A 27911-nucleotide genomic window follows, 5' to 3' on the forward strand; every position below is an offset into this window, starting at 1 on the left:
GAGCCATCATCCTATGTGAATTAATTTCAGCAGGACACCTTGAGACCTGAATTGCTCTGTGGGATGGAAAGCTTTGTAATTTAATGATCTTCATCACAATAGTCTTGCAGGGAAAAATCAGGTGCCCTCCCCCAAAGACCCAACAAAGGTGACCTGGAAGCATCACTTGCAGGTGAAACCTACCCAAGTGATTGCCCTCACAGAACCTTACATTGCTTTTTGATAAACCCAAGGCACTATGGTTCCTGTACTGCACAAAATGAGATGTGGCTAGGGAGGAATATCCAGATTCCTTATGCAGCCTGAGAAGGTACAGCTGGGGAGAAAGCCAACCCCTTAGCACTCTTGACTCCCAACTTACTTCCTTCATCAAGCCACAGAGTGTCATTGAAGCTGTGTTGGAAGCCTGCATTTTGGAGGTGTCTTTTCTGTACTGAATCATACATGCAAATTTTTCATGACATGGCTTGCTTAGGACCTTGACACCATAGTTTGTATTATGAAGTGATCACCACTCATCATTAATAAATACATATCAACTCTGAAAACAAATTGGTTTCCATCTTGCTGTCTGTACATGATTTTTAGGTCAATTAGACTTTAACCACAAGGGCCTGTATATTTGAGTTGCAATCAATAAGTATCTTTCCTTGACAAAATAGAACTGACATGAGGTAAAAGTGCTTTCAGCACAGACTGAGAATTAAAGTTACTGCACATGTGACTGTCAAAATTAATCAACTTTACTTAAAGCAGATGCATGAAAAAGATGCTTATTCTAATTTTTATCATTATTATTTTAGTGTTACCTCATAAATATTTTATTGAAGAATGCTACAGAGGAGCCAAGTGAAGCTGCAAGGTAAAATACTGAGTAACAGAAATGGTAACATGGGAAAGTCTGGCAGCTTATTTCTAGTGCTTGGACAGCTGAGTTGTTACTACAGCCTTGGGGTTTGGTCTCATTCAGATGGGTTCTTCACTTTAGCCTTATTAAGATTCACAGATAGAATCATGTTGGAAGGGACCCTCTAAGGTCATCTGGTCCAGCCCCAGTGCAAACAGCAGGGACACTTCCAACTTTATCAGACTACCCAGGACCACATCAGCTCTGATCTTGAATGTCTCCAGGGAAAAGGTCTCAACCACATCCCTGTTCCAGTATTTCACCACTCTTATTGTGAAGAAATTCCTCCTGATGTCCAATATAAATCTCCCCTGCTCCAGTTTCAAACCATTGCCCCATATCCTATGACTATAAGCCTTCTAAAGAGTCCTTCCCCAGCTTTCCTGTAGGACCCCTTCAGATACTGAAATGTAGCTATAAGGTCTCCTTGGAATCTTCTCTTCCCCAGGCTGAACAGCCCCATCTCTTTCAGCCTGTTGTCATAGAAGAGGAGCTCCAGCCCTCTGATCATTTTTGTGGCCCTGCTCTGGACTCGCTCCAGCAGGTCCAGGTCTCTCTTATATTGAGGTCCCATAGCTGGAAACAATACTACAGGTGAGGTCTCACCACCACAGAGTGGCAGAAACACCTCTCTTCCTCTGCTGGCCACACTTCTTGCAGTGCAGCCCAGGAGGTCCACTCTGCACCATACAGGTGTTGACCTGTTCTGTGAGAGGAAAAAGAGATGGCATCTCTGTGCACATCTTGCTTTTTTCTGTAAATGTTCTAAAACCTCTGACAAGACCACTTTTTCTTTCCCCAAAGATGCATAGCCATTTGTGGCCTGGGAGTCTGGATCTGTGAAGAGCTAACGCAGTGCACAAACCACCCTCAGGTGAAGGAAGCAATCAATGTCATAGGTGTGACACTGAAGGTATGACTCTGAGAGTCTCTCTGACCAATAAGCTTTGTGTAAAAAACCAAACAAACAAACAAAAAAACCCCCAAAAAAGTATTTTCCTTTTTTATGAAGTTGTGGCTGATTCCAGGGATCATGGCCTGCTGGTTTGTCTGTTCATTGCTCAAAGCACTGGGGGTTTGCCATTTGACACAACTCCTTGGGGCTTGTTGCACAGTGTTGGACACTGTGATTCTTACAGCATAAACATTTTTGTATTGTTTGTGTAGGTGCAAAATAATTCAAAGTGTAGAAAACTTGAATGCATTGTCTTGTGTGTGTCTGGATGTATTTGACTTCTCACCACCTTTTCTCTTCCAGTTTTCTAACAAACTGGTAGCTCAGGTAGCCTGTGACATTCTTCAGCTGCTGGTTTCTTACTGGCAAAAGCTTCAGAAGTATGAATCCTCCCTGTCCAGAAAAATTGCTGAGGTACATCAACTTCTTTTAAGATGTTTGTGTGGAAATGGTATGCCCAGCTGTCTTAATCCTTGATTCATAAATTCATAGAATGGTTTGGGTTGGAAGGCACCTTAAAGGTCTTCTAGTTTCAACCCCCATGCGATAGGTAAGGACAACTCCCACTAGCCCAGGCTGCTGAAGACCTCATCCAAGCTGGCCTTGAGCACCTCCTGGGAAGGGACATCCACAGCCTCTCTGGGTGACCTGTCCCAGTGTCTCACCACCCTCACTGTAAAGAATTTCTTTCTCATATCCAGTCTCCTGAAGCTTCAGTCCATTCCCTCACTACAAGCCCTTGTAAAAAGTCCCTTCATAGCTTTATTGTAGGCCCACTTGAGGTACTGGAAGGCTTCTATAAGGTCTCTCTTACTTGAGCTACTGTAGCTGTCTCTATGTTACCTTTTTCTTTCTTCTGCCTTTATTGTTGGGAGAGCTATTTGCTGTAGTCCTAGGAGCAGTGTACTTCTCTTTGTAATGATTTATTTCCAAAATGCTTAGTGGAACTTCTTGTTTCACTTGGACACTGATTTATGAGGGCAGTTAGATGCTTCTTAGGGAAGTTAACCTTTCTTATAGCCTGTTCATTTGAAGTTCCTGCTCTGTCTTTATAGTGAAAGAAATTAAATGCCTTTCTGGAATTTTGTTTCTTTTACTCTAGATCCTTGTGGCCACTATTGCATTTCTTTTGCCAAGTGCTGAATACTCCTCTGTGGAAGCAGATAAAAAGGTACACCCCTGGAAAGAGTGGTCTCCAGTCTGTGCTTATGCTGTTTGAGATGGTTATTAAATGAAGTTGCTTTGAACCAGAGCTGTTTGATACTTTCAGACTGATACCTTTTAAGTTTGGGTGAATTTAATAGAAGATACCTTAGTACTGTGTTACCTGTTGTTTAGTTTATAGTTTCACTGCTGCTTTGCTTGCTGGATTGGTGTATGGCATTACCCATGAAAATGCTACTGGAGCCAGTGTCTGCTGGTGTTCTTGAAGATCAACAGGCATCCAAAGCTCCTCTACTGGACTACATTTACAGAGTGAGTATGAGGAATGAATGTGATCTATTGTGTCTAGATGTTTAGAGATGCTTTTCACAGATCCTGCTAGGCAGAGAAGCATGGTTAAGGGACTTGAACATCTCTCCTATGAAGAAAGACTGTTTAGTCTTGAGAAGAGAAGGCTGGCAGGGGGTCTTATTAATATCTGTCAATAGCTGAGGGGTGGGTATCAAGATGAAGGTGCCAGGCTCTTTTCAGTGGTGTCCTGTGGAACAAGTGTCAAGGAACAAGTACATGCTGGAACACAGGAGGTTCCACCTCAATATGAGGAGAAACTTCTTTGCTGTGAGGGTGATGGAGCCCTGGAGCAGGCTGCCCAGAGAGGTTATGGAGTCTCCTTCTCTGGAGACTTTCAAAACCCAGTTGGATGCATTCCTGTGCGACCTGCCTTAGGTGATCCTGCTTTGGCAGGGCAGTTGGACTTGATCTCTGGAGGTCCCTTCCAACCCTTACTATTCTATGATTTCATTATTTTTAGCAGGCTTTAGGAGATGATGAATTCCCTCAGTGTGGGCACAAGCTGTACAGATGAGAAGTTAAGAATGTGAGATGTTGGAATAGACAAATGATGGCGAAGAGTAAAATGCTTAAATCACCAAGCCAGGGAAAATACCTTTGCAGAAACATTTGAGCTGTTTGTAATGGGATGGTAAAACCTTTCTGTGGTGTCACTCTTGTCCACTTGCAGGTCCTGCACTGTTGTGTCAATGGCTCCAGCACATACACTCAGCAAAGCCACTATGTGCTGAGTCTGGCAGACCTCTCCTCCAGCGATTATGACCCATTTTTGCCACTGGGCAATGTCAAGAGCTCTGAGCCAGCCCAGTGCCACTCTTCCACTGATCTGGGCAACCTGCTCACTGTTGCTGAGGGTAAGAGAGCTTCAGACTTCAACATTCAGCAGCTGATTTAAGCCCTGTCCCTGGAGACATTGAAGATCAGATTTGATGTGGCCCTATGGGGGGCAACCTGATGTAGTTGGAGGTGTCCCTGCTGACTGTAGGGTGGTTGGGCAAGTTGAGTTTTGAGGGTCCCTTCCAACCCAGTGCAATCTGTGAGAGTGATTGTAAGCAGTTTCTTGGACAGGATTAGGAGTGCAATTAAGGCAAGCCTCTGAAATAGGACAGAAGTTTGCAGATGCTTTTTTAATCACCTCTTGCTGCTCTTACTGATCTGTTATCTTTCCACTGATTGCTTTAGAGAAAAGGAGGAGGAATGTGGAGTTGATACCTTTAACGGCTCGGATGGTTATGACTCACCTGGTGAATCACCTCAGCCACTACCCTCTCAGTGGAGGCCCTGCCATCCTCCACAGTCTCCTTAGTGAGAACCATGACAACTCCTACGTGGAGTCCTCCGAGCTCTCCTCAGAAGTCTTCCGGAGTCCCAACCTGCAGCTCTTTGTGTTTAATGACAGCACTCTCATATCATACCTCCAGATCCCCGCCGAGAAGACAGCGGCCACTGAGCCCACAGCAGCCCCCTCGGACGTCAGGGTGATCGTCAGAGATATCTCAGGGAAGTACTCTTGGGATGGCAGAATATTGTATGGACCTTTGGAGGGCTGCCTTCCACGGCAGAGCGCAGCCAACCCATTTGTCATCTCAGGCAACCCTGAGCAGCACTTCATTTCCCAGAGGGATGTTTCTCAGGTGGAGGAAGGAGAAGATGCTCTCAACCAGTTGCTGGAGAAGATTGGTAACACCAGTCCCGAGTGCCTTCTGCATCCCCAGCGCAAGCTGAACGAGCCAGCGCCGCCACCCTTTGGGATGAGCTACGAGCAGGAGAATGCTATCACTGAAGCCCTGATGAGGCAGAGTGCCCAGGAGAAAGAGCACATTCTGAAATACAACTCAGACTGCAGTATGAAGGTGGCTCGTCAGGAAGAGCCACGTCCTTCTGAGCCTCAAGCGTCCTTTTATTTCTGTCGGCTGTTGTTAAATGACTTGGGAATGAACTCCTGGGACAGAAGGTGTGGACTGAAGCTTGAGGAGGGCAGATTTAGACTCAATATTAGAGAGAAATTGTTTACACTCAGGGTGGTGAGACTCCGGAACAGGTCACCGAGGGAGGCTGTGGATGCCCCCTCCCTGGAGGTATTCAAGGCCAAGCTGGATGAGGCCTTGAGCAACCTGCTCTAGTGGAAGGTGTTTCTGCCCATGCAGTGGGGTTGGAATTAGGTGATCTTTAAGGTCCCTTTCAACCCAACCCATTCTATGAATCTATGAAATCTATGCAGTGTGCCCAGGTGGCCAAGAAGGCAAATGGTATCCTGGCCTGCATCAGAAATAATGTGGCCAGCAGGAGCAGGGAAATCATTCTGCCCCTGTACTCAGCACTGGTCAGGCCACACCTTGAGTCCTGTGTCCAGTTCTGGGCTCCTCAGTTTAGGAAAGATGTTGAGCTGCTGGAAGGTGTCCAGAGAAGGGAAACAAGGCTGGGGAGAGGTCTTGAGCACAGCCCTGTGAGGAGAGGCTGAGGGAGCTGGGGTTGCTTAGCCTGGAGAAGAGGAGGCTCAGGGGAGACCTTGCTCTCTACAACTACCTGAAAGGAGGTTGTAGCCAGGTGGGGGTTGGTCTCTTCTCCCAGGCAACAAGCAATAGAACAAGAGGACACAGTCTCAAGCTGTGCCAGGGGAAGATTAGGTTCAAGGTGAGGAGAAAGTTCTTCCCAGAAAGAGTAATTGGCCATTGGAATGTGTGCTGCTCAGGGAGGTGGTGGAGTCTTTGAACACTGAAGGTGTTCAAAAAGATTGGATGTGGCACTTGAAGCCATGGTTTAGTTGTCACGAGGTATTGGGTATTAGGTCATAGGTTGGACTTGATGATCTCTGAGGTCTTTTCCAACCATATTGATTCTATGATTCTATGAAATGCAGGGAGAGAGGACCCAGAACATGTTTATGGTACTTTGGCTCTCCTCACTGCTACCCCAAACATGCACATGTTTAAGAAAGTGAGAATGACACAGCTGAGTGGTAGTCAGAGCATCTTTTCAAACTCTTACATAGAGCTGGTCCAGTGATTATTTTAAGCAGACATCTGCAGAGTATTTTTAAGTAGACTACTAAAAAAATAACCTGAATCATGCTGATTTGATTCCCTTCTCGTGGATATTCGAATGAGAAAATCCTGTGCCTCCTCTGTGCTGCATTTTTCTTCCAATCTTTTTGGTGTTGTGTTTTGTTTTTTTCTGTCTTCCTAGGAAAAGCTTTCATCTGCTGAAGAAAAACTCCAAGTTGCTGCGAGAACTGAAAAATCTGGACTCCCGCCAATGGTAGGTGATGTGTCCTCAGCACACCAGTGGCCAGGTTGTTAGCCTTTCCAAAGGAAGAGCAAATGAATCCCAAAAGCTTCATAAAATTGCATCTGTGGAAACAAAAAATGGATTGTTTCTAACGAGTTCTGGAGCCTGAATGGACAAGCTGCTTCTGCTGGCACGGTGTACACAAGATGCAAAATCAGCAGCAAATAATAAACCACAGCAACCTAATTGCTGTTTCCTTCAGCTGAGGTGGGAGGGATGTGATTCCAAATTTTGTTTGTGGCCTTGGCTCAACTCATAAAGGATTAGTTGGTGTCCACATCATGAGAAGTACACAGAGCTGCTGGAGAGAGTCTAAAGGAGGGCCACAGGGATGATCCAAGGGCTGGAGCACCTCTGCTATGACTGACGATGGGCTGAGGGAGCTGGAGTTGTTCAGCCTGGACAAAAGAAGACTCTAGGGGGACCTTATAGCTGCCTTGCAGTGCCTGAAGGGAGCCTACAGGAAAGCTGGAGTGGGACTTATCGTAAGGGTGTATAGAAATAGGATAGTGGAGAATGGTTTAAGCTGAGGGAGAGTAGGTTTAGACTGGCTCTTAGGAAGAAGTTCTTCAGTACAAGGGTGGTGAGACTCTGCAATAGTTTTCCCAGGGAAGTTATGAAAAGCTGGGTCTAGTTGAGAGGCATCCCTGCCCATGATGGGGAGATTGGAATAGATGATCTCTAAGGTCCCTTCCAACCTGAGCCATTCTGTGATTCTGTGATTTTTCACAGAATGCCAGGTTGGAAGGGACCCCAAGGGTCATCTGGTCCAACCTTTCTAGGTGATAGTGGAGTTGAAATGAGATGGCCCAGTACCCTGTCAAGCTGAGTCTTGAAACTGTCCAGTAGAGGTGAATCCACTACTTCCATTGGAATTTTCTCAGGATGAGTCCTGTGTCAAGAGCAGTAATCAAGGGGTAATCTCCATACAGCTACCCTACAGGCAGGTAGTGGCAGGCAGAACAGCCTTTGAATATTGTTTGATTTCTCATTACTTGATGCACAGCTATGTTTAAAATGTCTGCAGCACTGCAGAGTTCTGATTTTCCTATGTCCTGATGATTTTCCTACCAAATCCACTCAGCTTCAGATCAAGAAGCCAGCTGTTGCTGTCGGCATTGTAAAACATGCCTGGGGTCTGAAACCAGAGATGGTTTTAATGTTCTTCTATACTATCACCCTGCAATTAAAATGCTGTAGGTGAAGAGCTGCAATCCACCTGTTTCAGCAAGCTGGCATAGAAGTATGGAAAGGTTTGGGTTGGAAGGGATCTTAAAGATCATTTAGTTCCAACCCATCTGCCATGGGCAGGGACACCTTCCACTAGACCAAGGTTGCTCAAGGCCTCATCCAACCTGGCCTTGAACACCTCCAGGGAGGCAAAATCTGCAACCTTCTTGGGCAGCCTGTTCCAGTGTCTCACCACCCTAAGTGTAAACAGTTTCTCTCTAATGTTCAGTCTTGCCCTCCTCAAGCTCCAATCCACTCCCTTGCATCCTATCACTACAAGCCCTTGCAAAAAGTTCCTTCCCAGCTTTCTTGTAGCCCCCCAGGTACTGGAAGGCTGCTATAAGTTCTCCCTGGAGCCTTCTTTTTTCCAGGCATGGATGGAAGTGATTAACCCCATAACTGGTCAGTAATTCTTGTGCTGAGTCACAGCCTCAGCTCTGCTCTCTGAACTGTGTCTACACTGTGGTCACAGGGGATAAAAATGGTGAAAATACATTTCTGCATCTGAGTGATGCATTTGTGCACGTGAAGGAAAGGCACATGGGTGTTAAACATGGTCCCCTGCTCATAGCTTTTGAGTGTGGGTGAGCTGTGCCTTCCCAGAGGCAGAACTTGTTTAACTTCAGTTTCTTTTTACATCTGATTGCAGCCGTGAAACTCACAAGATTGCTGTGTTCTACATCGCAGAAGGCCAGGAGGATAAGTGCTCCATACTCTCCAATGCCAGGGGAAGCCAGGCCTATGAGGATTTTGTGGCTGGATTGGGCTGGGAGGTAATACTCATGAATGCAGGCAAGCTAGAGCATACTTGGTGAGCTACAAGTAAGGTGGTTAAGATAGGAAAATGCAAAATAAAGTCCTTTTGTCAATGTGTATTTTGTAATTCTCAGAAGAGAGAAATTCTGGTGTGCTTGGTGAGACCTGAGAGCAGCTGTGCAGCACAGAATGCTTTTGCTCCCTTGCTCCTGTTTGCTGGAACCAGGAGAAAATAACCATATAGTTGAAGAGAAGGCTCAGAGGGGTCTTATAAATGTTTATAAATAGAATAGAATAGAATTAACTAGGTTGGAAGAGACCTTTGAGATCATCGAGTCCAATCTATCATCCAGCACCATCTAATCAACTAAACCATGGCACCAAGCACCCCATCCAGTCTCTTCCTAAACACATCCAGTGATGGTGACTCCACTACCTCCCTGGGCAGCCCATTCCAATGGCCAGTCACTCTTTCTATGAAGAAAAATATCTGAAGGGTGGGTGTCAAGAAGAAGGAGCCAGTCTTTTTTCAGTGGTGTCCTGGGATACGACAAGGGGCAATGGATGCAAACTGGAAAACAGGAGGTTTCGCCTCAACACGAGGAAAAACTTCTTTGCTGGGAGGGTGCTGGAGCCCTGGAGCAGGCTACCCAGAGAGGTTGTGGAGTCTCCTTCTCTGGAGACTTCCTGGACTCATCTGGATGCACTCCTGTGTGACTTGCCCTAGGTGGTCCTGCTTTGGCAGGGCTGAACTGGATTATCTCTAGAGGTCCCTTCCAGCCCCTACCATTCTATGTATATTCTATGTATACAAAGTATGTTATTTCAGTTTACCTGAAATATTTCAGAATGTTTAGATTTCCTAAGTAACTTTCACAGTTCTTTGCCCACTGATTTCTGGGAGTGTGCATCATGAATTATCTTAACTTTTAGTAAAGGTCAAATAAAGGGATGGGAAACAGACAGATCTAACACAAAGATCACAAACCCACAGGGGAAGGCTTCCCTGTCTCTGGGATGGCTATGGAATTCTAGAGTGGTGAATTAACCAACTCTTGACATATAAACCTCTGCTATGAGAATTGGCTGGGGGAGATGGGGTTGTTCACCCTGGAGAAGAGAAGACTCTTGGGGGGGACCTTACAGCTGCCGTCCAGTACCTGAAGGGATCCTACAGGAAGGCTGCAGCGGGGCTTTCCATGAGGGTGTCTAGTGGTGGGACAAGGGGGAATGATTTTAAGCTGAGGGAGAGCAGGGTTAGACTGGATCTTAGGAAGAAGTTCTTCAGTATGAGGGTGGTGAGACTGGAATAGTTCGCCCAGGGAGGTTGTGGATGCCTCCTCCCTGGGGGTGTTGAAGGCCAGCTTGGATGAGGCCTTGAGCAGCTGAGTCTAGTTGAGAGGCATCCCTGCCCATGGCAGGGATGTTGGAGTAGATGATCTCTGAGGTCCCTTCCAACCTGAGCAATTCTGTGATTCTATGATAAACAAATCCTGATCATTCCTCAGCCTTTCCCTATTTCTTCTAATGCTGACTTTCAATCACTCAGGTTGACCTCTCAACCCACGGTGGGTTTATGGGTGGCCTGCAGCGCAACGGCAGCACAGGACAGACAGCTCCCTATTATGCTACCTCTACTGTGGAGATCATTTTCCATGTGTCCACAAGGATGCCATCAGACTCAGACGACTCACTGACCAAAAAGGTAAATCACTTGTGTGTTTCACAACATTCTCTGTAGTCTTCAAAGTGCTTAAATTAAACTGCAAACAGATTGTGCTAACTGGTCCTAGCAGGCTGTCTTTGCTGTGCCACGTGGTGCTCTGCAGCTAGATGATCTGAATTAAATGGCATCTAAATTCTGGATTCTGAAACACAATTAACATTTCCATGGTAGCCTCAAATACCCCCATCAGTAATAATATTAGCAATAATTTCATTTGTAGGCTGTCTGCCTGCCAAAACTGTTGTAGTTTGGTTGAACAAAACAACCAAATGCAGCATAATAAAAACCTTAGAGATGAATCATCCCTCGTGTAAGTAACCAGGAAAGAAAAGAAGTGAAAGAGGAGTGACAAGCACAGTACCAAAAGCAGCCAGCTGATATTTAAAGCCATTATCCAGTTTTATTCACAATTCCAACAAACATGGCCAGAGCCCAGCCCAAAATTTTGTTTGGTATCATTTGTCTTTCATAACAAGGAGTGATTTGAAATTATTGTGCTTGCTAGCTGCTGCTTAAGGTCAAAGAAGATTTTAGGTGCATACCTTTGCCTTTTTAATTAGCAGTGGCAGCTTGTCCTGCTTGGATTGTTAATGTGCATTAATAATGTTGCTACATCTCCCTGGTTTGCCATGAGATACACTGCTGTGCTCTGAAAGTCACCTATAAATGTGTCACTGGGGGATTGTGTTGTCCAGGTAGTTTCAAAAACAACATGTGCCCTTCCTGGAAATAAAAAGGTGGAATTTCAGATTACCAGTCTTGAAAACTTGCCCAGCATTTAATAGTTAAACTGTCAGCTTTTCTTTTTTGTTGTCATTCTGTCATTAAAAAAAATAAATCAACAGACTCTAGACTGGAGATTAGGAAGAAATTCTTTACAGTGAGGGTGGTGAGACACTGGAACAGGTTGCCCAGGAAGGCTGTGGATGCCTCCTTCCTAGAAGTGTTCAAGGCCAGGCTGGTTGAAGCCTTGAGCAACCTGGTCTAGTGGAAGGTGTCTCTGCCCATGGCAGGGGGGTTGGAACTGGATGATCATGAAGGTCCTTACTAATCCAACTCATTCCATGTATCTATGAAAATTACATTTTTTTCTTTATGCATGCAACCAGTTTATGATTTTGCAGCACACACATTCATGTTGGAGAACTGCTCCCATGTCTTTCCTAAAGGGATTGTGGTCCCTTTAAGTTGTAGCTCCTGGGGCTTATGGAAGCATAGCAAAGGCCGTGAAATCAGAGAATGGGTTGGGCTGGAAGTCATCTAGACCATCCCCCCTGCAGTCAGCAGGGACATCCTCCACTAAATCAGGTTGCCCAGAGCCTTGGTGAGCCTGACCTTGAATATCTCTAGGAATGGGACCTCAACTGTCTCCATGGGCAACCTGTTCCAGTGGTCCACCAAATACTGTCTAGCTGTTGAGTACTACATCACCTGGGAGAGGAGGGAGCACAGTCTGACAGAGCTACTGCAAGGGGGAAAATGGGTTTTAATTGCAAACAGTCTGTTTTACTAATTCTCCTAATTCCCACCCACGTTAGGGATTAACACAGACATTCAGAGAGTCTGGCTGTTCTGTGTAATTATCTTCTCTGTTTGCTTTAAGAGAATTTCTTTTTTGTGAGAAAGGAAAAGCAAAAGTACTTAGTATTTGCCAGTCTCCATATCATGAAGTGCTAGGAAACAAGGCTAGCTCCAGTAGATACTATACACAGAAAACACCACCAAGTAATTGCTTGAAGACTTAAATCTGCTAAAGGAATGGAACCCTGCAGGGATCAACTCTGTGTTCCCGTGAAGAAGGACAAAGGTCTGAGCAACCTAATTGATAAGGAGAGCTGCCCCCACTGTAAGCAGTGGATTGGACCAGATGACTTCCAGAGGCCTTTTTTGAAGAGTGATCTTCCATGGTTCTGTGCTCCTGCATGGAATGGCCTAGTTTAAATACTCAGAGCTCTCATGGAAGCGAGCATGGGTTTCTGTGAAGGCTGGCAGAGTCCTTAGCAAAGTCCACAGAAGTGCAGATGGAAGTGGAGGCTTGGTGTGTTTCAGCAGCAGTGTTAAATTTCTGCAGGTCTAATGCAGGGTGTGAGAAGGCAGCTTACAATGTCACTCTCAGTACCTGCTCCACTTCAATGCTTGCTGCAGTAAAACTGTGTGTGGTGACACAGTTACTGGGAGAATATGAAAGGCTGAACTAGATGATTCTTGAGGTCCCTTCCAACCCGGTGTTCTGTGAATGAATCAGAAACATTTTAGCGTGCTCTCAGTCAGGATGCAGTGGGGGCCACAACTGTTCTTTTCTTGCATCCCCCATGCTTCCATCAGATAGGACTGAGTGGATACAATCTGGGATCTAAGCTCCTCCTTATCTCTGAAATCTTGATTTCATTTCTGGGGTTTCTCCTCTGCTTGCTTTGCCTGCAGATAGGCAAAAAGAATTCAGTCCCACTCAGTGTGCTTGGCTCGCAAACTCCCAAGCGGAACAGAAGGTCTTACCACCTGCTGGCCAAGGAAGTCGTACAGCAGGCCATAAATTCTGTGGGCTGGGGGAATTAAGCAGATGCAGTAATTTTACTTAAATTTGTTATTATGGTTCTTTATTTTTATTGAACACAAGAGGATAAATTAATTTCTATGAGTTCACAAGAATAAGTGCACTTCTGCTGGGGATAAACTTGGTGCCCTTATTTTTGTGCCGTGCAGTTGTGATTTGCAGTTTGTCTTCGTGTTTCTGAAGTATATGCTGGCATTGGATTGCTTATTCTGGGCAGGAAACAAAACAAAACAAAGCAATCTCCAAATAAATCTTAGCCCTGAAAGAAATCTTTTCAAGTGGCATAATCAAAATTCAGCTGATATCTTTCTCTGCTGCAGGGTTCAGCATCGCTGATTCTAAACTTTTATTCTTTAGCTGCCTGTCTTGAGGTAGAAGTGAAAATCAATCATTGTAACAGCATCCTACTGTCCCCTGTTGTGTTCTGCCTAGATTGTACTTAAGGGTTTAAAAATGAGCTGCAAAATTTGTAAGTGATTTATTCCATCTTCTCCATTGTCATAGCAGAACTTTTTCAATTCAGAAATCTGGTTGCAACCCCATACTGAACTCTTGCTCCTTCGCTGCAGAAATTTGTTAGCTACAGCTAGATTAGATTTTTAGCAGCTAATCTAACTGCTGTAGGGGTTTGCAAAGTGGGGACAGAGCTGTGCTATTGGATTTGTCCAATTCATTTGACTCCAGGACTATAATTGCACTTATGTCTTACAAGGCTTTTATAGCCTAGGGCTGGCGAGCAGCAGAAAAACAAATTGGCAGTGATACAGTAAGAGTGAAAGGGAATGAAAGGCACACATTATCAGTCTCCAGGCAGCACTGTTCTGGCAGGAAGTTTCTTGGTTAATTTACAAATAAAACTTAGATTTTAGGATGGGTCCACTGTCAGGCAAACAATGGGGATGTCAGGCCCGACTGTTACTTAGCAAAAGTAGCAGCCCTGCCTGCCCAAAAGCAGGAATTCTTCAGTCAAACAGACGACTCCTCTCTGGAGCCAGCTGGCTGTGTAATGCAATTAGCAGGGAAAGGAGGTCAGGCCATGAGGTGTGTACCGTGACCAGTGTCGGCAGCGTGTTGCCTGGCAGGCAGCGGGCAGCCCCGCCGCAGCGGGCAGCCTGCAAAACTGTTTGCTCAGGCGCAGGGGAGCAGCCTGCCAGCGCCGGGGAGGGCTGCGGGGCTCCTGGAGCCCGCATCGGGGCTGAGACAGCGCAGAGCCGACGTGATTAACGGCGGCGTGACGCACCTCAGAGCCTGTGCGCTGAGCCAGCTTCCAGGCACGGAGTGCTGGGCAGGCCTGAGGCACCAGGCGTGTGTGGCTCAGAACCTATAGATTCTGTTCATGTTGTGTGCAGGCTGCCACACACTCAGCTGGCATGGGGAGAAGCTGGTGGCAGTTTCACAGAATCATACAATGCCAGGTTGGAAGGGATCCCGAGGATCACCTGGTCCCACCTTGCTAGGTGATAGTGGAGTTGAAATGAGCTGCTTTCCCTGAACACTTGTAGAGAAATTGCTCAAGTCAGCAGTATACCCGAAAAATCAACTTGATTTCTTTTGGTTGAGATGGTCTGTTGTTTGGTTTTGCTTTTTAATTGTATTTTATTTCCTGGCTGCTTTGGGATATTGTTTTTATCTAGATGTAGTTCTTTCTGGTTTTTTGCCTTTCCCTAAACTCCATGGAGGTCACTTCATGAGCCTGTGGGTCCAGGCATCGTTTGTGTCACTTTGGGCCTGTGAGCAAAACTTGGGTCCTTCAGGGTATTGAGTCTATCTGACAACTCATGTTTTGAACGAGACGCACAGGTAAATGGGAGGTGGTTTGTTGTCACTGCAGAGTTTATGATATTCAGTCAATGACAGTATCTTTCAAGAGCAAATATTTGTGATTAATACCAGTTTGCTATTTGCAGCAATAGGCCTTTTAAATGTAATGAATAAAGGTGGATGACTTCATAGCTATGGCAGGCAGTACCTCAAGCTTTAACATGAGTTACTATTATGAAGATTGTGGCCAAGGTAGCAGAATAGAATAGAATAGAATAGAATAGAATAGAATAGAATAGAATAGAATAGAATAGAATAGAATTAACCAGGTTGGAAAAGACCTTTGAGATCATCAAATCCAACCCATCATCAAGATTTTGAGCTCACAGCCACCACTCCCTGCCTCAAAACAAGTACAATGTGCCTCAGTTGGTCTAATTTGTCCCTGTTTTCTGTATTGTGTTCTCTTGGATATAACTGTGAAGCGTTTTGGGATTCCTCAGTAGGAAAAATATTCATTATCAGAATAATCCCATGTGATTTAAGGAAGGACTTGTAAGCAATATTTGTGCCTGTTTTGCTCCATGGTTTTACAGCAGTGTGTGCTATTTATCACTCTGAAGGCACTGCGAGGGAAGGGCCTTTCCTTCAGGGTCTGTTTGATTCCATTTCTAGATCTCTTTGTGGGGCTTTTTAAGGCAGAGGTGGTAAATACCATGGGTGTGGGGTTTCCCAGTGCTTTGGCATCAGGGCACGCCGAGTTCAGCCTGATGAGTCGTAGGCACAGCTCACAAACACGTTGCCGTTGGGCTGCTCTGAATACAGCTGGTGCGAGCTGGGCCCTTCCTTCCCTCAGCTCTCAGCAAATTACAGCTGGGTTTTGGCTGTGTGCTGCCAAGCACTGAGACCCTCAGCCTGTGGAACCTTTAGTGCACAAAGTCTTTCAGCCAGGCACCTTTAGGGTTTTTAAAGACTAAACTTTCCATCTCACTTTTAGTCACTTTTAAGGTGACCTGGCTGCGTCTGTTCACAGAAAAGGAAATCAGGATTCTGTCGTGCACATAAATTGCTGCTTACTTTTGTATGTCAGTCTGCAATGGGGTTCTATCCACTGGAGTATGTTCTTGAATGCTGCTGTGGTGTGGAGTTTTTTGCTTTGGTTTGTTGGTTTTTTTTTTCTGATCAACTAAGAAAACAGTAATAATAAATTAATATCAATTAAAACTCTCTGCCTCGGAGAGATTACAAAGAATGTTTACCAATATGGTGAGAGGTGCTTTATATCTAAATATGAATACCTGCTCATAAATCAGGATGACCATGAGAACAGCAATTTATACTGACTTCTGTAGATGTAAGAAGCTCTACTAATAGGATCATTCATGTTTTCGTGAGGCACAAATGGTTTGCATTTTCTCCAGACAGAACTATAAATATCTTTTATTGATAGGTGTAAATAAAGTATAACTATCTTCATTTGAAATAAACTGGGACTCAAAGTCACTCTGAACTTAGCTGGAAGATAAACTGCAAGTGTAGTTCATCGCTGGAACTTCGTGTTTTTCGATGTATTATGCTTCTTGCCACGTTTCTCTTACAACTGCAGCCCAGGAGTAGGAGTGAAAGAATAACAAGGAGTGAAAACCTTTACTTTTAAAAGTGCTGTGTGGTTCTGGAGAGGGAAAATGCAGTGGTACAGTACAGGCTGATACAGGGCACATTGAGATCACTTAGTTGTTATTTACCAGTAAAAATCACTACCTTTTTTTTTCTTCTTTTTTTTCCCCCCTGCTCAGAGACAGTGAAGAAGGCAGAGCTACGTTTTGCCTTCTTTGTTAGCTCTATTGTGCACATTGTTCCAGGGGCTAGCACCAAATTGGGGAGGGAGGGGGGACGACTGTGTGCACGTCTTTTAAGCCTTAAGAGGGACTGAAATTCTCTTTATGCTTTGGGCTGGCATTCTGCATGTGGATTAAATTTTAACTTTAAAGCTTACAGTTGAAACTATTGTGTGTGGCTCGTACATGATTGCCAAACACTTTTTGCCATCTGTTAGATCACCTCCAGCCCCTCCAATAACAAAGCAAACACGCAGGCTTGCAGATGCATTTTGTGTGTGTCACATTTAAATTTCCTCCATATTTTATGCAACTCTGCTTCAAATAAAAAAAAAAAAAGGGGGGGGGGGGGGGGAGGAGGAACTCCCCCAGTTTTTCTCTTAATTCACATTGCCCAGCTATTTCTCCTTACGTCCTGAAACAAAATTCCTCTCCAGGCACAATCAGCAAGGAGCTGTTTGTAAGTGCAATAAATTCAACAAGAGTGCTTCACGAGGGAAAGTTTCTTGACACCCCGAGTCGAGGCATGTTCATATTTCTGCGGCAGCTGCCCTGTTTCAGCTGGAATATGGGGTTCTGCTGGCGAGTGTTTTGTTCCAGTGATTCAGATTTCCATCTTAAATTACTGTAGGTAACGTACATTTACATATCGTGCTAATGGCTAGTTTGATAATTACTTAATTAAGCCATCAGCCAACAATGCGCGCTGAATGACGCGAATTATTTAGCGGAGCTTTTCATGAGCAACTGGAGAAAAACAATATTTTAACTTTTTTTTTTTTCCCTTGCTGTAATGAAATATTTCTACTATTGAGCATTGTAATTCAATTTGTAAGCCGTGACCCCTCATAAACTGTTGTTATCACTCTGATTAATAAAGAGCCAATTTGCTATTGCAGCTTCGTCACTTGGGAAATGATGAGGTTCACATTGTCTGGTCTGAGCACACCCGGAACTACCGCAGAGGCATTATACCAACGGATTTTGGAGATGTTCTAATTGTTATTTATCCCATGAAGAACCACATGTTTTTCATAGAGATCATGAAGAAACCTGAGGTACGTGGGTTTTTTGACTGCTTGTTGGGGTCTGTGGTGCAAGCGACCAATGGTTTTGTTGCTTCGGTGAAGATCGGTGGGTTAGAGTTTGGGTTGGTTTTTTTTCCAGCAAAGAGTAAATTCAGTCTCTCCATCTTGGTTTAGAAGTCTGCTGAGCAAGGAGCTTTTGTTTGGAGATTAGAATTGTTAATAGTGATTGCAATGGCTACTAATTAATTTTACATTCATGCTTAGTGAAATATTGCAGAACTCTCGACCCATGGGAGTTACTGTACAAGGAACAGTGGTTAAAATCATTGTGAATTTCCTATGTCAGGCAATAAAAGCAAAATGCTAAAGCTTTAAGTTCCTCATTTGCTAATAATTCACCCTGAACGGGTTGGTGATCGTTGTGCGTATGGTACTGTACAGAACCTTGTGTTTTTGAGACTGTCATCATAATCTGACTCCCTGGGATGATGTAGGCATTGGATATCCTTACACTGGAAAAGTAGTTTTCTGTTGAAATCGTTGTTAAACAACCACAATTTAGACTCTTCTTGGAAGTCATTGATTTTGTCTTTTGCAAAATGTCAGGGGTGTATGTACATCCATGCAGATGTATATAAAAGCAAATCTCTGTCTGGTACACTGTGGATGGCAAAAAAAATCTATAGAAAATACACTCTATCAAAGTCATCAGTGTGATAAATACCATTTCCCCTCTATGAAGGACAATAGTTGACCAAGGGAATAACCAGCTGCGGAAAAGGGTGCACATCAGATGACTTCTTTACCAGCTTTTGAGTTGTGAATGAAGGACCGATGATATTGACAACCAGTGGCTTGCCAGCAGACATTTCACCTTTTAAAATTGTTATTAATTGGAATAGTGAGGGGTGTTTTTTTCCCTCCACTTGATTTTGAGCTCTTCAGTCTACTTGTTGGGAATTTTAGCTTTTCATGTCCCGTCAGGAAGATGGGGATTTAGTGTTCCGAACGTGCTTGACAATTCCACGAACCAATGGAGAAAAGCTATGTCATCTTCCATATTAGTCAAAAATACCCAACGGGCAGAAAGAATAATAGCTAACTGGAAATTTAGTGTTATCCCTACATTTAAAGTACAAACCATTACAATGTAATAAAATTAATCCAGACATTTCCAGGGCAAGTGTGGCTGACCTTTTGTTCACCAGCTACTGACCCCAGGGTGAATGAAAGAGGCTTGCACAGAGAAATGTCTGTTGTTTGGCTTCAGTCCCTGGTATTTAAATTGCATTCCCTAATCAAATGAAAAGGCTGTCCTCTCTATCAGGTTACAGAATCCATGGCAACATTTGGCCTTTTATATACATAATGTTAGCCTTTTTGTTTGCATCTAAGTAGAGACACCTGGAGCAATGTTAACATTAACCGATTTAGCATTAATAGCTTCATTATATAAGAATTTCTGATCAGATAGCTGTTACTTTTGTTATATTGCTTCAGCTCGTATTGTTTTCATTTTTTATCTCCCTGCTTGGCAACCGGGCAATGATTTGCAAATTTTTTTTGTCTTGATTAATTAAGCAATATAATTATCGGGAACCGTGATGCAGTCTTTGCTCGACAAAGCTTCTGGGAGAAGACAATAGTAAGTCTGTTAGTGTGAATGCATTCCACGCGTCACAGATGCATGAGGATATTCTGAACAATGAGACGAAAAGCTGCCTGCAAAAGAGGACAAAGAATGCCAGGCAGACTCTACACACTGCACATACCGCCAGGGACATACTGCGGGTTCCCTGGGACACAGATGCCTCGTTAGATTGCAGCTAGTCATCAGAGATTAATTCTCAGCCATTTGGTACAATAATTTACCCATTCCCCACTCTTTTAACTAGTGCTGCTTGCTATAGAGGGGAAGGCTTTGTGCTCAAAAGGTTTATTTGACCTTGCCTACTTTTACTGCGTGCAACAGAAATAATTATTTATTTCCACACCCCCCCCTCCTGGAAATTGTAATGAAGCAGGTGTTTGCAGCGGGCTGAATATTAATTTTTGTTTCATGGATAACTTGCACTGACATTTGGAGCACTCAAGGAAGGGGATATTTCCCTTTACTCTTTTTTTTAATTGATTCCTGTCAAAGCAGAATATTTTTTCGGGGGGTGGGGGGGTGTCGCCATTCAGAACACTGTTTTCCTCAAATGGGTATTTAATCCCAACTTACAGAAGAGGCATGAGCAGGGGGCGTGCGGCGGGGTCTCCCCCCTCGAACTCCTCATTAAGGCAGAGCCCCCTGTACAGATGGAAGCTGACGATATGCGAGTTCCATTGACTTCAGTGACCCTCGGCATGGCCGCAGGTCTGCTCGGGAATTAATAATTCCCAGCTTTGTGTCCAGGCGGGTGTACGGCCTGGCTGCGTGCCCCTCGCCTCGCCCTGGGCTCCACAAGCCTGCCAGGGCAGGGCAGCGATGCCCTGCGGGGCTCCTGCGGGTTACCCCCCACAAGGAAAAGCCATGAAGCAATCTGGGGTAAAGCTGCACTCCCGGGGGTTCCGCTTGCTTTTCTCTGCTGATGTAAAATCCGTCACTCTCCTGCAAAGACACTTCCGTCCTCTGCCTGATTTTCTGTACCCATCTGGCAGTCTGTGCCAGCGCTGGGTGTGCTTTTGGACAAACCATGTGCCTCAGACACAGTTTGTGAAAGAATCTGTTGGATTATTGTTGAAAAAACCCAACACTTCCCCCATTTCATGAAAGTCACTGACTGCAGCTATGCTGTGGGGACAGGTCGGGGGGACTAAGCAAAGCTCTCAGGTTTTAGTGTTCAGCTTGAATTAGCCTGATTTCTGTTAAAAGGAATGGTACAGTACAGAAAACTCTGCTTTATTGGAGTGTGACTAGGAAACTCTTAGAGAAAACACTGATTAAACTTCTGGCTTTAAAATGTCAGAGAGATTTGGTAAGTTTTGCTGGGGAGTGCCCACCGAAAGATGCTTTTCAAGGTGAGCACGTGAATATAGGTGTATATATATATATACATATATAAGTGCACACACCATACATGCCCTGTCTATATTTTAAGAGTATAAATCCTGTCATACTCCATTGAGTTTTATCTACCACACACTCTAGACACCAGGTGGTGTTGAAACAGTGCAGCAAAGTCCTGTAAGCAAAACTGGCTTGTCAAAAAAGCCTGGCAATGAATTTCCCTGGACAGGAGCTCATCTAAGCTGTAATCTGACTTTAAATATCTGCTGGGTGTTTGGTGGTACAATTTTGATAGTGCTGTGTACTTAACTTCCTTATTTGTACTTACATTAAAATACAGGCTTTCTTTTTTCTTCTTTCATCAATACTTAGAAATGTTATTCCTTAAAACTGGAAAACTTGATGCTCCAGAACACTATCACTTTGGTGGCATAATTTCTTTTCCTGCCACCTTGCTTTCCAGCTGCCTGGCTAGTAATAGTCGAATGAAAAGGCAAAACCACTATGGAAACATTTTACACTAATCTATTTTTTTGGGAGGGGGGTGGATAATCATTTTAAGTAAAGGAATGACCAAATAACTGTGTGAAAAGACAGCTGTCATTTGCAGATGTTATATTAAACCCAAATTTCTTCTGCAATTCATTGCCACTTCTAATTAGAGGAATTCCCTAGATGCAGGAGATTTATATTATTCCCTTTGTCCATTTATTGAATGACTGTCACAGTCACCCACTAGCAGTTGCAGAAGAATAATGGAGGGTATTTATTTATGTGATGAGCCTCTGTACAGATGGAAAAAATCCATAGCTTAAATATTGATAATTGCTTCTTGTGTCTGTTTCAGGTTTTGGTTGGGTTGATTTTGGTTTGTTGTTATTGAGTTATGAAAGGGAAATGAGTTTGACTACTCATGAATGCTAGCATTTGTTATAGATCTACACATAAAAATTCCCTGGGTTTGACATGGCAAAGGCTGTTACGTGTATAAAGCATTTCTTGTACCTGATGTAGCCTTTATCTGAGGAGCCATACGTCACCAAATGACATTGTCTGGTGGTTTCCTCTGCATGTAACCCTGAAGGAGCAGCATTGTCTCTGTGCTCTACGCTAACCTTTCAGCCTCTGCTGGCTCAGCTTTACATGTGTTGTCTTTGTTTGGGGCCCACAGGTGCCATTTTTTGGTCCTCTCTTTGATGGAGCCATTGTGACTGCAAAGCTGCTGCCAAGCCTGATATGTGCCACATGCATCAACGCCAGCAGAGCTGTCAAGTCACTCATCCCGCTCTACCAGAGCTTGTATCCTTTCCTCCTGCTGGGGCATGGCTCCCCTGGGTAGTTCTTACTCCTGAATGCTCTCTGCAGAGAGGTAAGCTTGATTGAAAGTCCTTCCTGTTGGATTTTTGGGAAAAGCACAAAACTTTCTTCATGTCAAGCTCGATGCTTTCCACTGTTCACACTCAGCTGTCATCCTGTGTTTTCAAATTGAGATCAGAACATCGCAAGGCTGTTTCGACCAGCAGCTTCGGGCGGTCTTTGCACTTTGAACTGTAAATAATGATAATACTCAACTTTCTGTCACACTAGTAGAAGTTATCTACAGTGTATACTAGGCTAATAACACAGAGCTCAGCTCTATTCCTACCTTACTCAAAGCAGCAATCCAATTGATTTTACATGGACTCATTGCATTAATAAGACAGATGGGATATGACTTGGATAGAGCTGTTTCCATTCCTGATTTCCAGTTTCATTTCACCCATATCTCTATTTGGGCATTTCAGGACATATTTTCTTGCAGTGGCTGGAAGATAACTAGAGGGTAGGCCTCTTATTATAGGAATTGTAGCAGAGGCTTCTCTTCTTGTGTGATACACCAAGTAACAGCATGGGTTTCACTTACTCTAGGAGTTTCTCAGAACACCAGAATTATGCTAGCTTCTGTTAATCATAGCACATCTCAGGACCAGCACTCACTGCATGGCATGTTCTTTGGAGAGATACTGGTTTTGAGTATTTTTCCTAACCATAAGACTTGGAGAAAGAAAGTTTGTGAATGAGGTGTCTTGATCTTTGACAGAACGTTTATTAATTATAGAAAAAATATCTTCTGAGTACTGTGGGGATTTTTTGTTTTTAAAAAGGCTAAATCTTTTCCAGTATACTTAGCAAAAGCCACCAGAAACTGAAAGTAGCACTGTGATGAAATAGAGTTGTATTTTATGAACTTCACTGTGTACTCATTTTAAAACAAAGGCAGTTGGTCTTTGAATGTGATACATGAGCCACAAAACCATGGCAGTACCTGACAGGTGATTCCAAACTTGCCAAGTTTTCCACTTCTGTTTCATGAGAAATATAGCTCATTATGGAAGTTCTGTTCAGAATTTAACTTAATCCATCTGCATCTATAGTCAATATGTAATTATAAAACAGTAACATAGCAAAATGAATGTAACAGTGATTACAAGGACGAGGAGATCCTGCTGCCTCTTACCGCTATCCCAGCACCTCACTCCTCGTCAGAATCCTCTGATTCCTAACCCTGCTCATCCTCTGTCTTTCAACATTGTGTGAGCAAACAGCACTCGCCAGCCTGCTGTGCTCCTGGTTTCCAGCAGGGTCTGTCCCTGGGTCTTTTGCTGTCCCCAGGGAAACATGAGCAGCACAAATATGATAGCACATGCCACTTCTCAGCATATGCCTGAGGTCTAGCTGAAACAGCATCTGGCCCCAGATTCTTTTCTTCCCTCTTTTTGTGCCTGCTTTTGCACCAACGATTTCTGTGGTGAGTCAGCTGCCACTTTTCTGTCCAATAACCGGAAGTGGATTGAGAAACTTCTGAAACTGGACAAAGGTAATGTGCTGGGAAGATCCCAAAAGAATGACATTGGAGTGGGAGAGAAAGCTATCCACAGCTTTTACTATAGATCGTGAAATGTTAGTACATCATTTTAGATATACCAAAATTTTTAGTGAGTCAGAAATTGGAATGTAAGTGTATAGACGTGTAAAGAAGGTGTTTGAGCCTTTCCAGTGTAATAATATGGCCTTCCAGCTCCCAAAGGGCATACAAGCAGTGGATGACTTTGCTCTGGGGTTCCCTTTGCCAACTGCTGCGAGGAGAATGGGGGAAAGCAGACACGGTAATTTGAGCAGTAAATGAAAGAGTTTAGTAACTTTGTCAGACTGGAGATGCAAATAACTCGTGCTGGAGCAGTGGCAGAGTGTGATATATCTGCTGGGTCCCTGCTCCTGCCAGGGCAGAGCCCTGATCCCAGCTACTGCTTTGCAGGGTACAAGGGGATGGAGCTGGCGGTGGTGCCTGTGCAGGGTCGCGTGCCGGGAGCCGGGGCAGCGTCTTGCCAGCAGTGACAGCTGAAGTCACTTGTTGGAAAGTCTGTAAACTCCAGTTACAGCTGCACTTGTCAGGGGCTCTAAGGGAAGTGTAATCAGCCACAGAGATTAATTTGCATCTCAATTAGGAAAGAGTCAGGAGGAAGCATAGGGTCTGTTGCTGGAAGGTTGTGGAAGAAATCTCATCAGGCACAAAAGACTTGCAAGTCTCAGTGCTCCAGCGAGTGGAGGACAATATCCGAGTCTGGTTTCCATGGGGACCAGGACCGCAGAGCCGCAGGAGAATCTCGCAGTGTGCTGTAATCGCTTGGTCATGATGACACAAATTCCACTGTTGTACCCAAATACAGTTTTCTGTTGGAAACTCCTTTGAAAATGAGGAAGGTAACGACGGCAGACCACATCAGATTAATGTTTTGAATCCCTTTTTTTGATGGCTGTGTAGCTGGTTTTGGTTTAAGGAATTCATTAGGGTGAGCCAAAGATTCATTTAAAAATAATTATGCTTAAGCTTCAGTTTAAAGCCATCCTAAAGCCTAAAAGTTCTTTGTGTACCTCATGGGGCACAGGAGCAAAAGCAGAGTGGTTAATGCACAGCTCAGTTGTCTTGTGACGGGTTCAAGCTCAGTTGTCTCTGTAGCTGCTGCGGTGTTTACATGGTCATGGATGATGAGACATCAGGATATGTTCAAAATAACCATTTTTCAGGAGTGCATTTGTGCTTGGTGCAGCAAAGCACTGCAGCTTGGCTGCTGTAGGCCACAGTAATTGGTGCTCTCACCAGCCTTAAGTAAGCATTGAGTGCTGGGTAATGTGTTTCAGCAGCCTCACCAGTCTGTGTTCTTAGGCAGTAATGTTGATTTCAAACATGCCTGTGTGCTTTACAGAAATCATAAGCAATAAAGTGGTTTAAATTATAGAAGAACAAGGAGGAAGAATGTTTAGACTTACTAAAATTGTTGTGTAAAATTGCATGTATTTATGCAGGGTTTTGAGAGCATTAAAGCCTCCTTTTCATGTCCTGGGGGAAGGAAGGACCAACAAATCTCACAGAGGAAAAAATTACTTATCCAAACTAGGGTTCCCCTTAATTAAGCCCAGTTAAAGCAGAGGTTGCTAACTGTTAGCATTTAAGAGTAATGTGAGTCTGTAAGCCTTAGGAGATGAGAGCAGGGATGAAAACCAGTGCATTGGTAGCTGGCTTGAGCCAGACCCTTTAAGCAGGGTCTGTTCTGGTTCCAGTAATATTGAGTAGTTCAAACTATGGTGGGAGTGATGTAAAACTGCATCTTTGTACTCTCTCCCATCTTAGATTAGTTGTATACTGGGAAGGGCTTTTGGACACTAGTACCTTCTGAAGTCCCAGTCACCCTAAGCTGTAGTAATGCACATTTGGAAACTGATCTTGTCTGTACACATAAATACTGGTGGCAGGGATAAGAGTGTTTGTATTTAAGACTTTATGATGGGTCTGATTTACAGATGCTGTGTAAGATGACAATTTTTAAACTCAGATGCCAGTAAATCTGCAAACCTGAAAGTGCAACTAAGTCTGCAGGCAATATGGTCGGTCCATAATTCAGTGCTGGTGTCCTAGAAGACTGTGGGATTTGGGGATAGTGATGGCTGAGCAAAAGCATTTTTCAGTACCCAGAATCTAGATTGTCTTTCAAAGTGGAGTCGCTTCCTTGCTCCTCAATGAAATTGTTCATGTCTAGACATTTGTAAGTTTGGTCTGTGCCTTCGGACAGAAAACCAGAACACGATGAGGATGCTTTACATAATATCTGAGCACTGGATGTCACCATTTGCCTGCTCTGTGATTTGCAATCCTGTTTGTGGGCCAGCAGAACACCCAGCCCTTAACTTTGGAGAATTGAATTTGCTATGTGAGTAAAGTTTTATCCCCTGCCATGAACACAATAAGCCTGCTTCACTGCACCACATCACTCAGATGAAATCAAAAGGTTGTTTAAATGCATAACAAAAAAAGATACCCAGAACTTTAATTCATTGCATTGCATCCAGATACGAACACATCTGCCATCTATTAGTATGTCATGTCTGGAATCAAGAAGATTAAGCCAAGAACATCAACTTTGAATTCTGAACTAATTCCTTTTATTGGCTTAAGCCAATTTCTGATTAACTTAATGTAGAGTGGCTGATCTGCTTACCTGCTTTATCAGAGACTGAAAAAAAGAAAGATATTTGCTTTGATGGGGTTAATTGTGTGAATGGCTGTGATGTATTTTGTAGGTGCACGTAATGTCAGATGCCTGCAAACATATTTTGTGTAGCTCTCCAAACGAGCTTGCACTTCGATAGAACTCTGGTTATAAAGCAGCGTTTGGTCATACTGCAAACATAAACCAGAAAGGCTGCTACTGTGTTTGGAGAAGGGTTCACAATTTGCTCCCTTGATTCCATCCAACGAAGTTATGCCCCTGAGCTATAGAGATGCTGTTAGAAATTGCTATGAAATTCTGAAGCATGTGTCACAGGAGCTGTGACAATTTATATGACATGGCATCTGACAGTTTTCTGCCGAAGTGATCGGTTCTGGCTCGCAGGAGCGTCTGCCTGTAGCCAGCCCTCCACTGCTTTGTCTGCGCTGAGCAGCAGGTCTAACTGTCCCTCCTTCTCTTCTCTGGTGGTTGTGGTAAGCAGCTGAAGCAGAGGGTTTGAGTTTCAGACGTTGGGAGCGTTTGGTCCTGCCGCAGCAGTCTCTGAGGGATGCTGATGAACGCGCCGTCGGCTGTTCGGGGTGGCGTAAAGCGGCGCTGACCTTCATTCTGCAGCGCAGCTCCCCGCTGCAGTGGATCGATGGCCAGGCTGTCTGCCTCTGTGGCTGCCTTCCCTCCTCGCAGCCAGAACCTTCTCCAGGCAGCGATCGATGCCTCTAATCTGCTCCAGCCTGTAATAAGTCATGCGAGGCAAAGCTTTTAGGTGGCATTACATGGGATTGTGTAGGCGGCTCTTCAGCTCTTATTCATAGAGCTCTTCATAGACTTGCAGAGAAATCTACTGCATCCCGCTTGTGAATATATAAAGAGTATATAATGCTTCTGTGGATTTAAACTTCTCCTCGTGCTGCTGAATGATGTGCAGCCACAATGGGTTTAAATTTCATCGTTTTTGTGCAGGCATCTGTACCTACCTGTCCCCATTGGCAGCCCCTCGTTAGACACGCGGCGTGCGTCCGCGGTGCTGCGAACTGCCAGCGAGCTTCGCCGTGTGACAGAAGGCAAGGCAGCCAAGTTTGCATCTTAACAATACAATTTATTTTTCTGCTACATCATTATTCTTCCCCGCAGCTGAAAGCTGCTAAAAAATCACCAAAGGTTGCTGAGAAAGTCCAGAGTGAATTCTGTAGCAGAGTTTTAAACAGCAGTAACTGCTGCCCCTCCTGACGGTGATGGCTGTGCAGCAACTGTACTCTGCAGCGGGAGTAAATAAACCCCAAGAGCTTGAAAAGCTTTTATTTCCCAAGTGATTTAATGGGTAGTTCCAAAAATGAGCCTGTGGTTAAGCGACATCGTGAATGTCATGTTTTTTTAAATGGAAAGTAATTCACTGTGTGCTATGTCAGAAATAGGAAACCAACCAACCAACCAATCAACCAACTCAGCTTTGGATCTTTTTAAATGCTGTACAGGTGCACTAATTGAAAACAAGCTTCTTGAAGTATGCAGCCATACCTCTTTAACCACCTCCAGACTGGAAAGCCATGATCTTGCTGGAGATAGTACATAAAGTATAAGCAGTAGATTAGGATTGAGTTGGGAGTTTGAATCCTAACTCTCCTCCGCTGTGGGGAAGCCACTGCTTTGCATCAAACACTTGGTTTCTTTGTTCCATTTCTTCATCAGTAATGTTTTATTTGTTCATGAGTAATTTTGCCAGAAGCTGGGGGGTTTGTTTAAGTGCTGCTTTAAACTCGTGTCCTAGCCTTGAATCAAACTTGGGGTGTGCAGAAGATTTCACGTACCAGTGCTGCTCTG

The 27911-nt window shown here is 44.2% G+C and overlaps 1 protein-coding gene across 1 annotated transcript in view; it reads left to right on the top strand.

The window, feature by feature from the left end:
* The window catches only part of RALGAPA2 (Ral GTPase activating protein catalytic subunit alpha 2), a 138398-nt gene that overhangs the window by 65746 nt on the left and 44741 nt on the right, over positions 1–27911 (top strand). The window contains exons 26-37 of the mRNA XM_054179713.1: positions 804–862; positions 1712–1820; positions 2166–2276; positions 2965–3033; positions 3201–3338; positions 4048–4231; positions 4560–5331; positions 6564–6635; positions 8545–8668; positions 10201–10356; positions 17430–17588; positions 21722–21849. Of these exons, the coding sequence (XP_054035688.1) occupies positions 804–862; positions 1712–1820; positions 2166–2276; positions 2965–3033; positions 3201–3338; positions 4048–4231; positions 4560–5331; positions 6564–6635; positions 8545–8668; positions 10201–10356; positions 17430–17588; positions 21722–21849 (2081 nt within the window). The remainder of the gene's footprint in view (positions 1–803; positions 863–1711; positions 1821–2165; positions 2277–2964; positions 3034–3200; positions 3339–4047; positions 4232–4559; positions 5332–6563; positions 6636–8544; positions 8669–10200; positions 10357–17429; positions 17589–21721; positions 21850–27911) is intronic.

The sequence above is a fragment of the Dryobates pubescens genome, chromosome 3 (genome assembly GCF_014839835.1).
Source record: "Dryobates pubescens isolate bDryPub1 chromosome 3, bDryPub1.pri, whole genome shotgun sequence".
NCBI classification, from domain to species: domain Eukaryota; kingdom Metazoa; phylum Chordata; class Aves; order Piciformes; family Picidae; genus Dryobates; species Dryobates pubescens.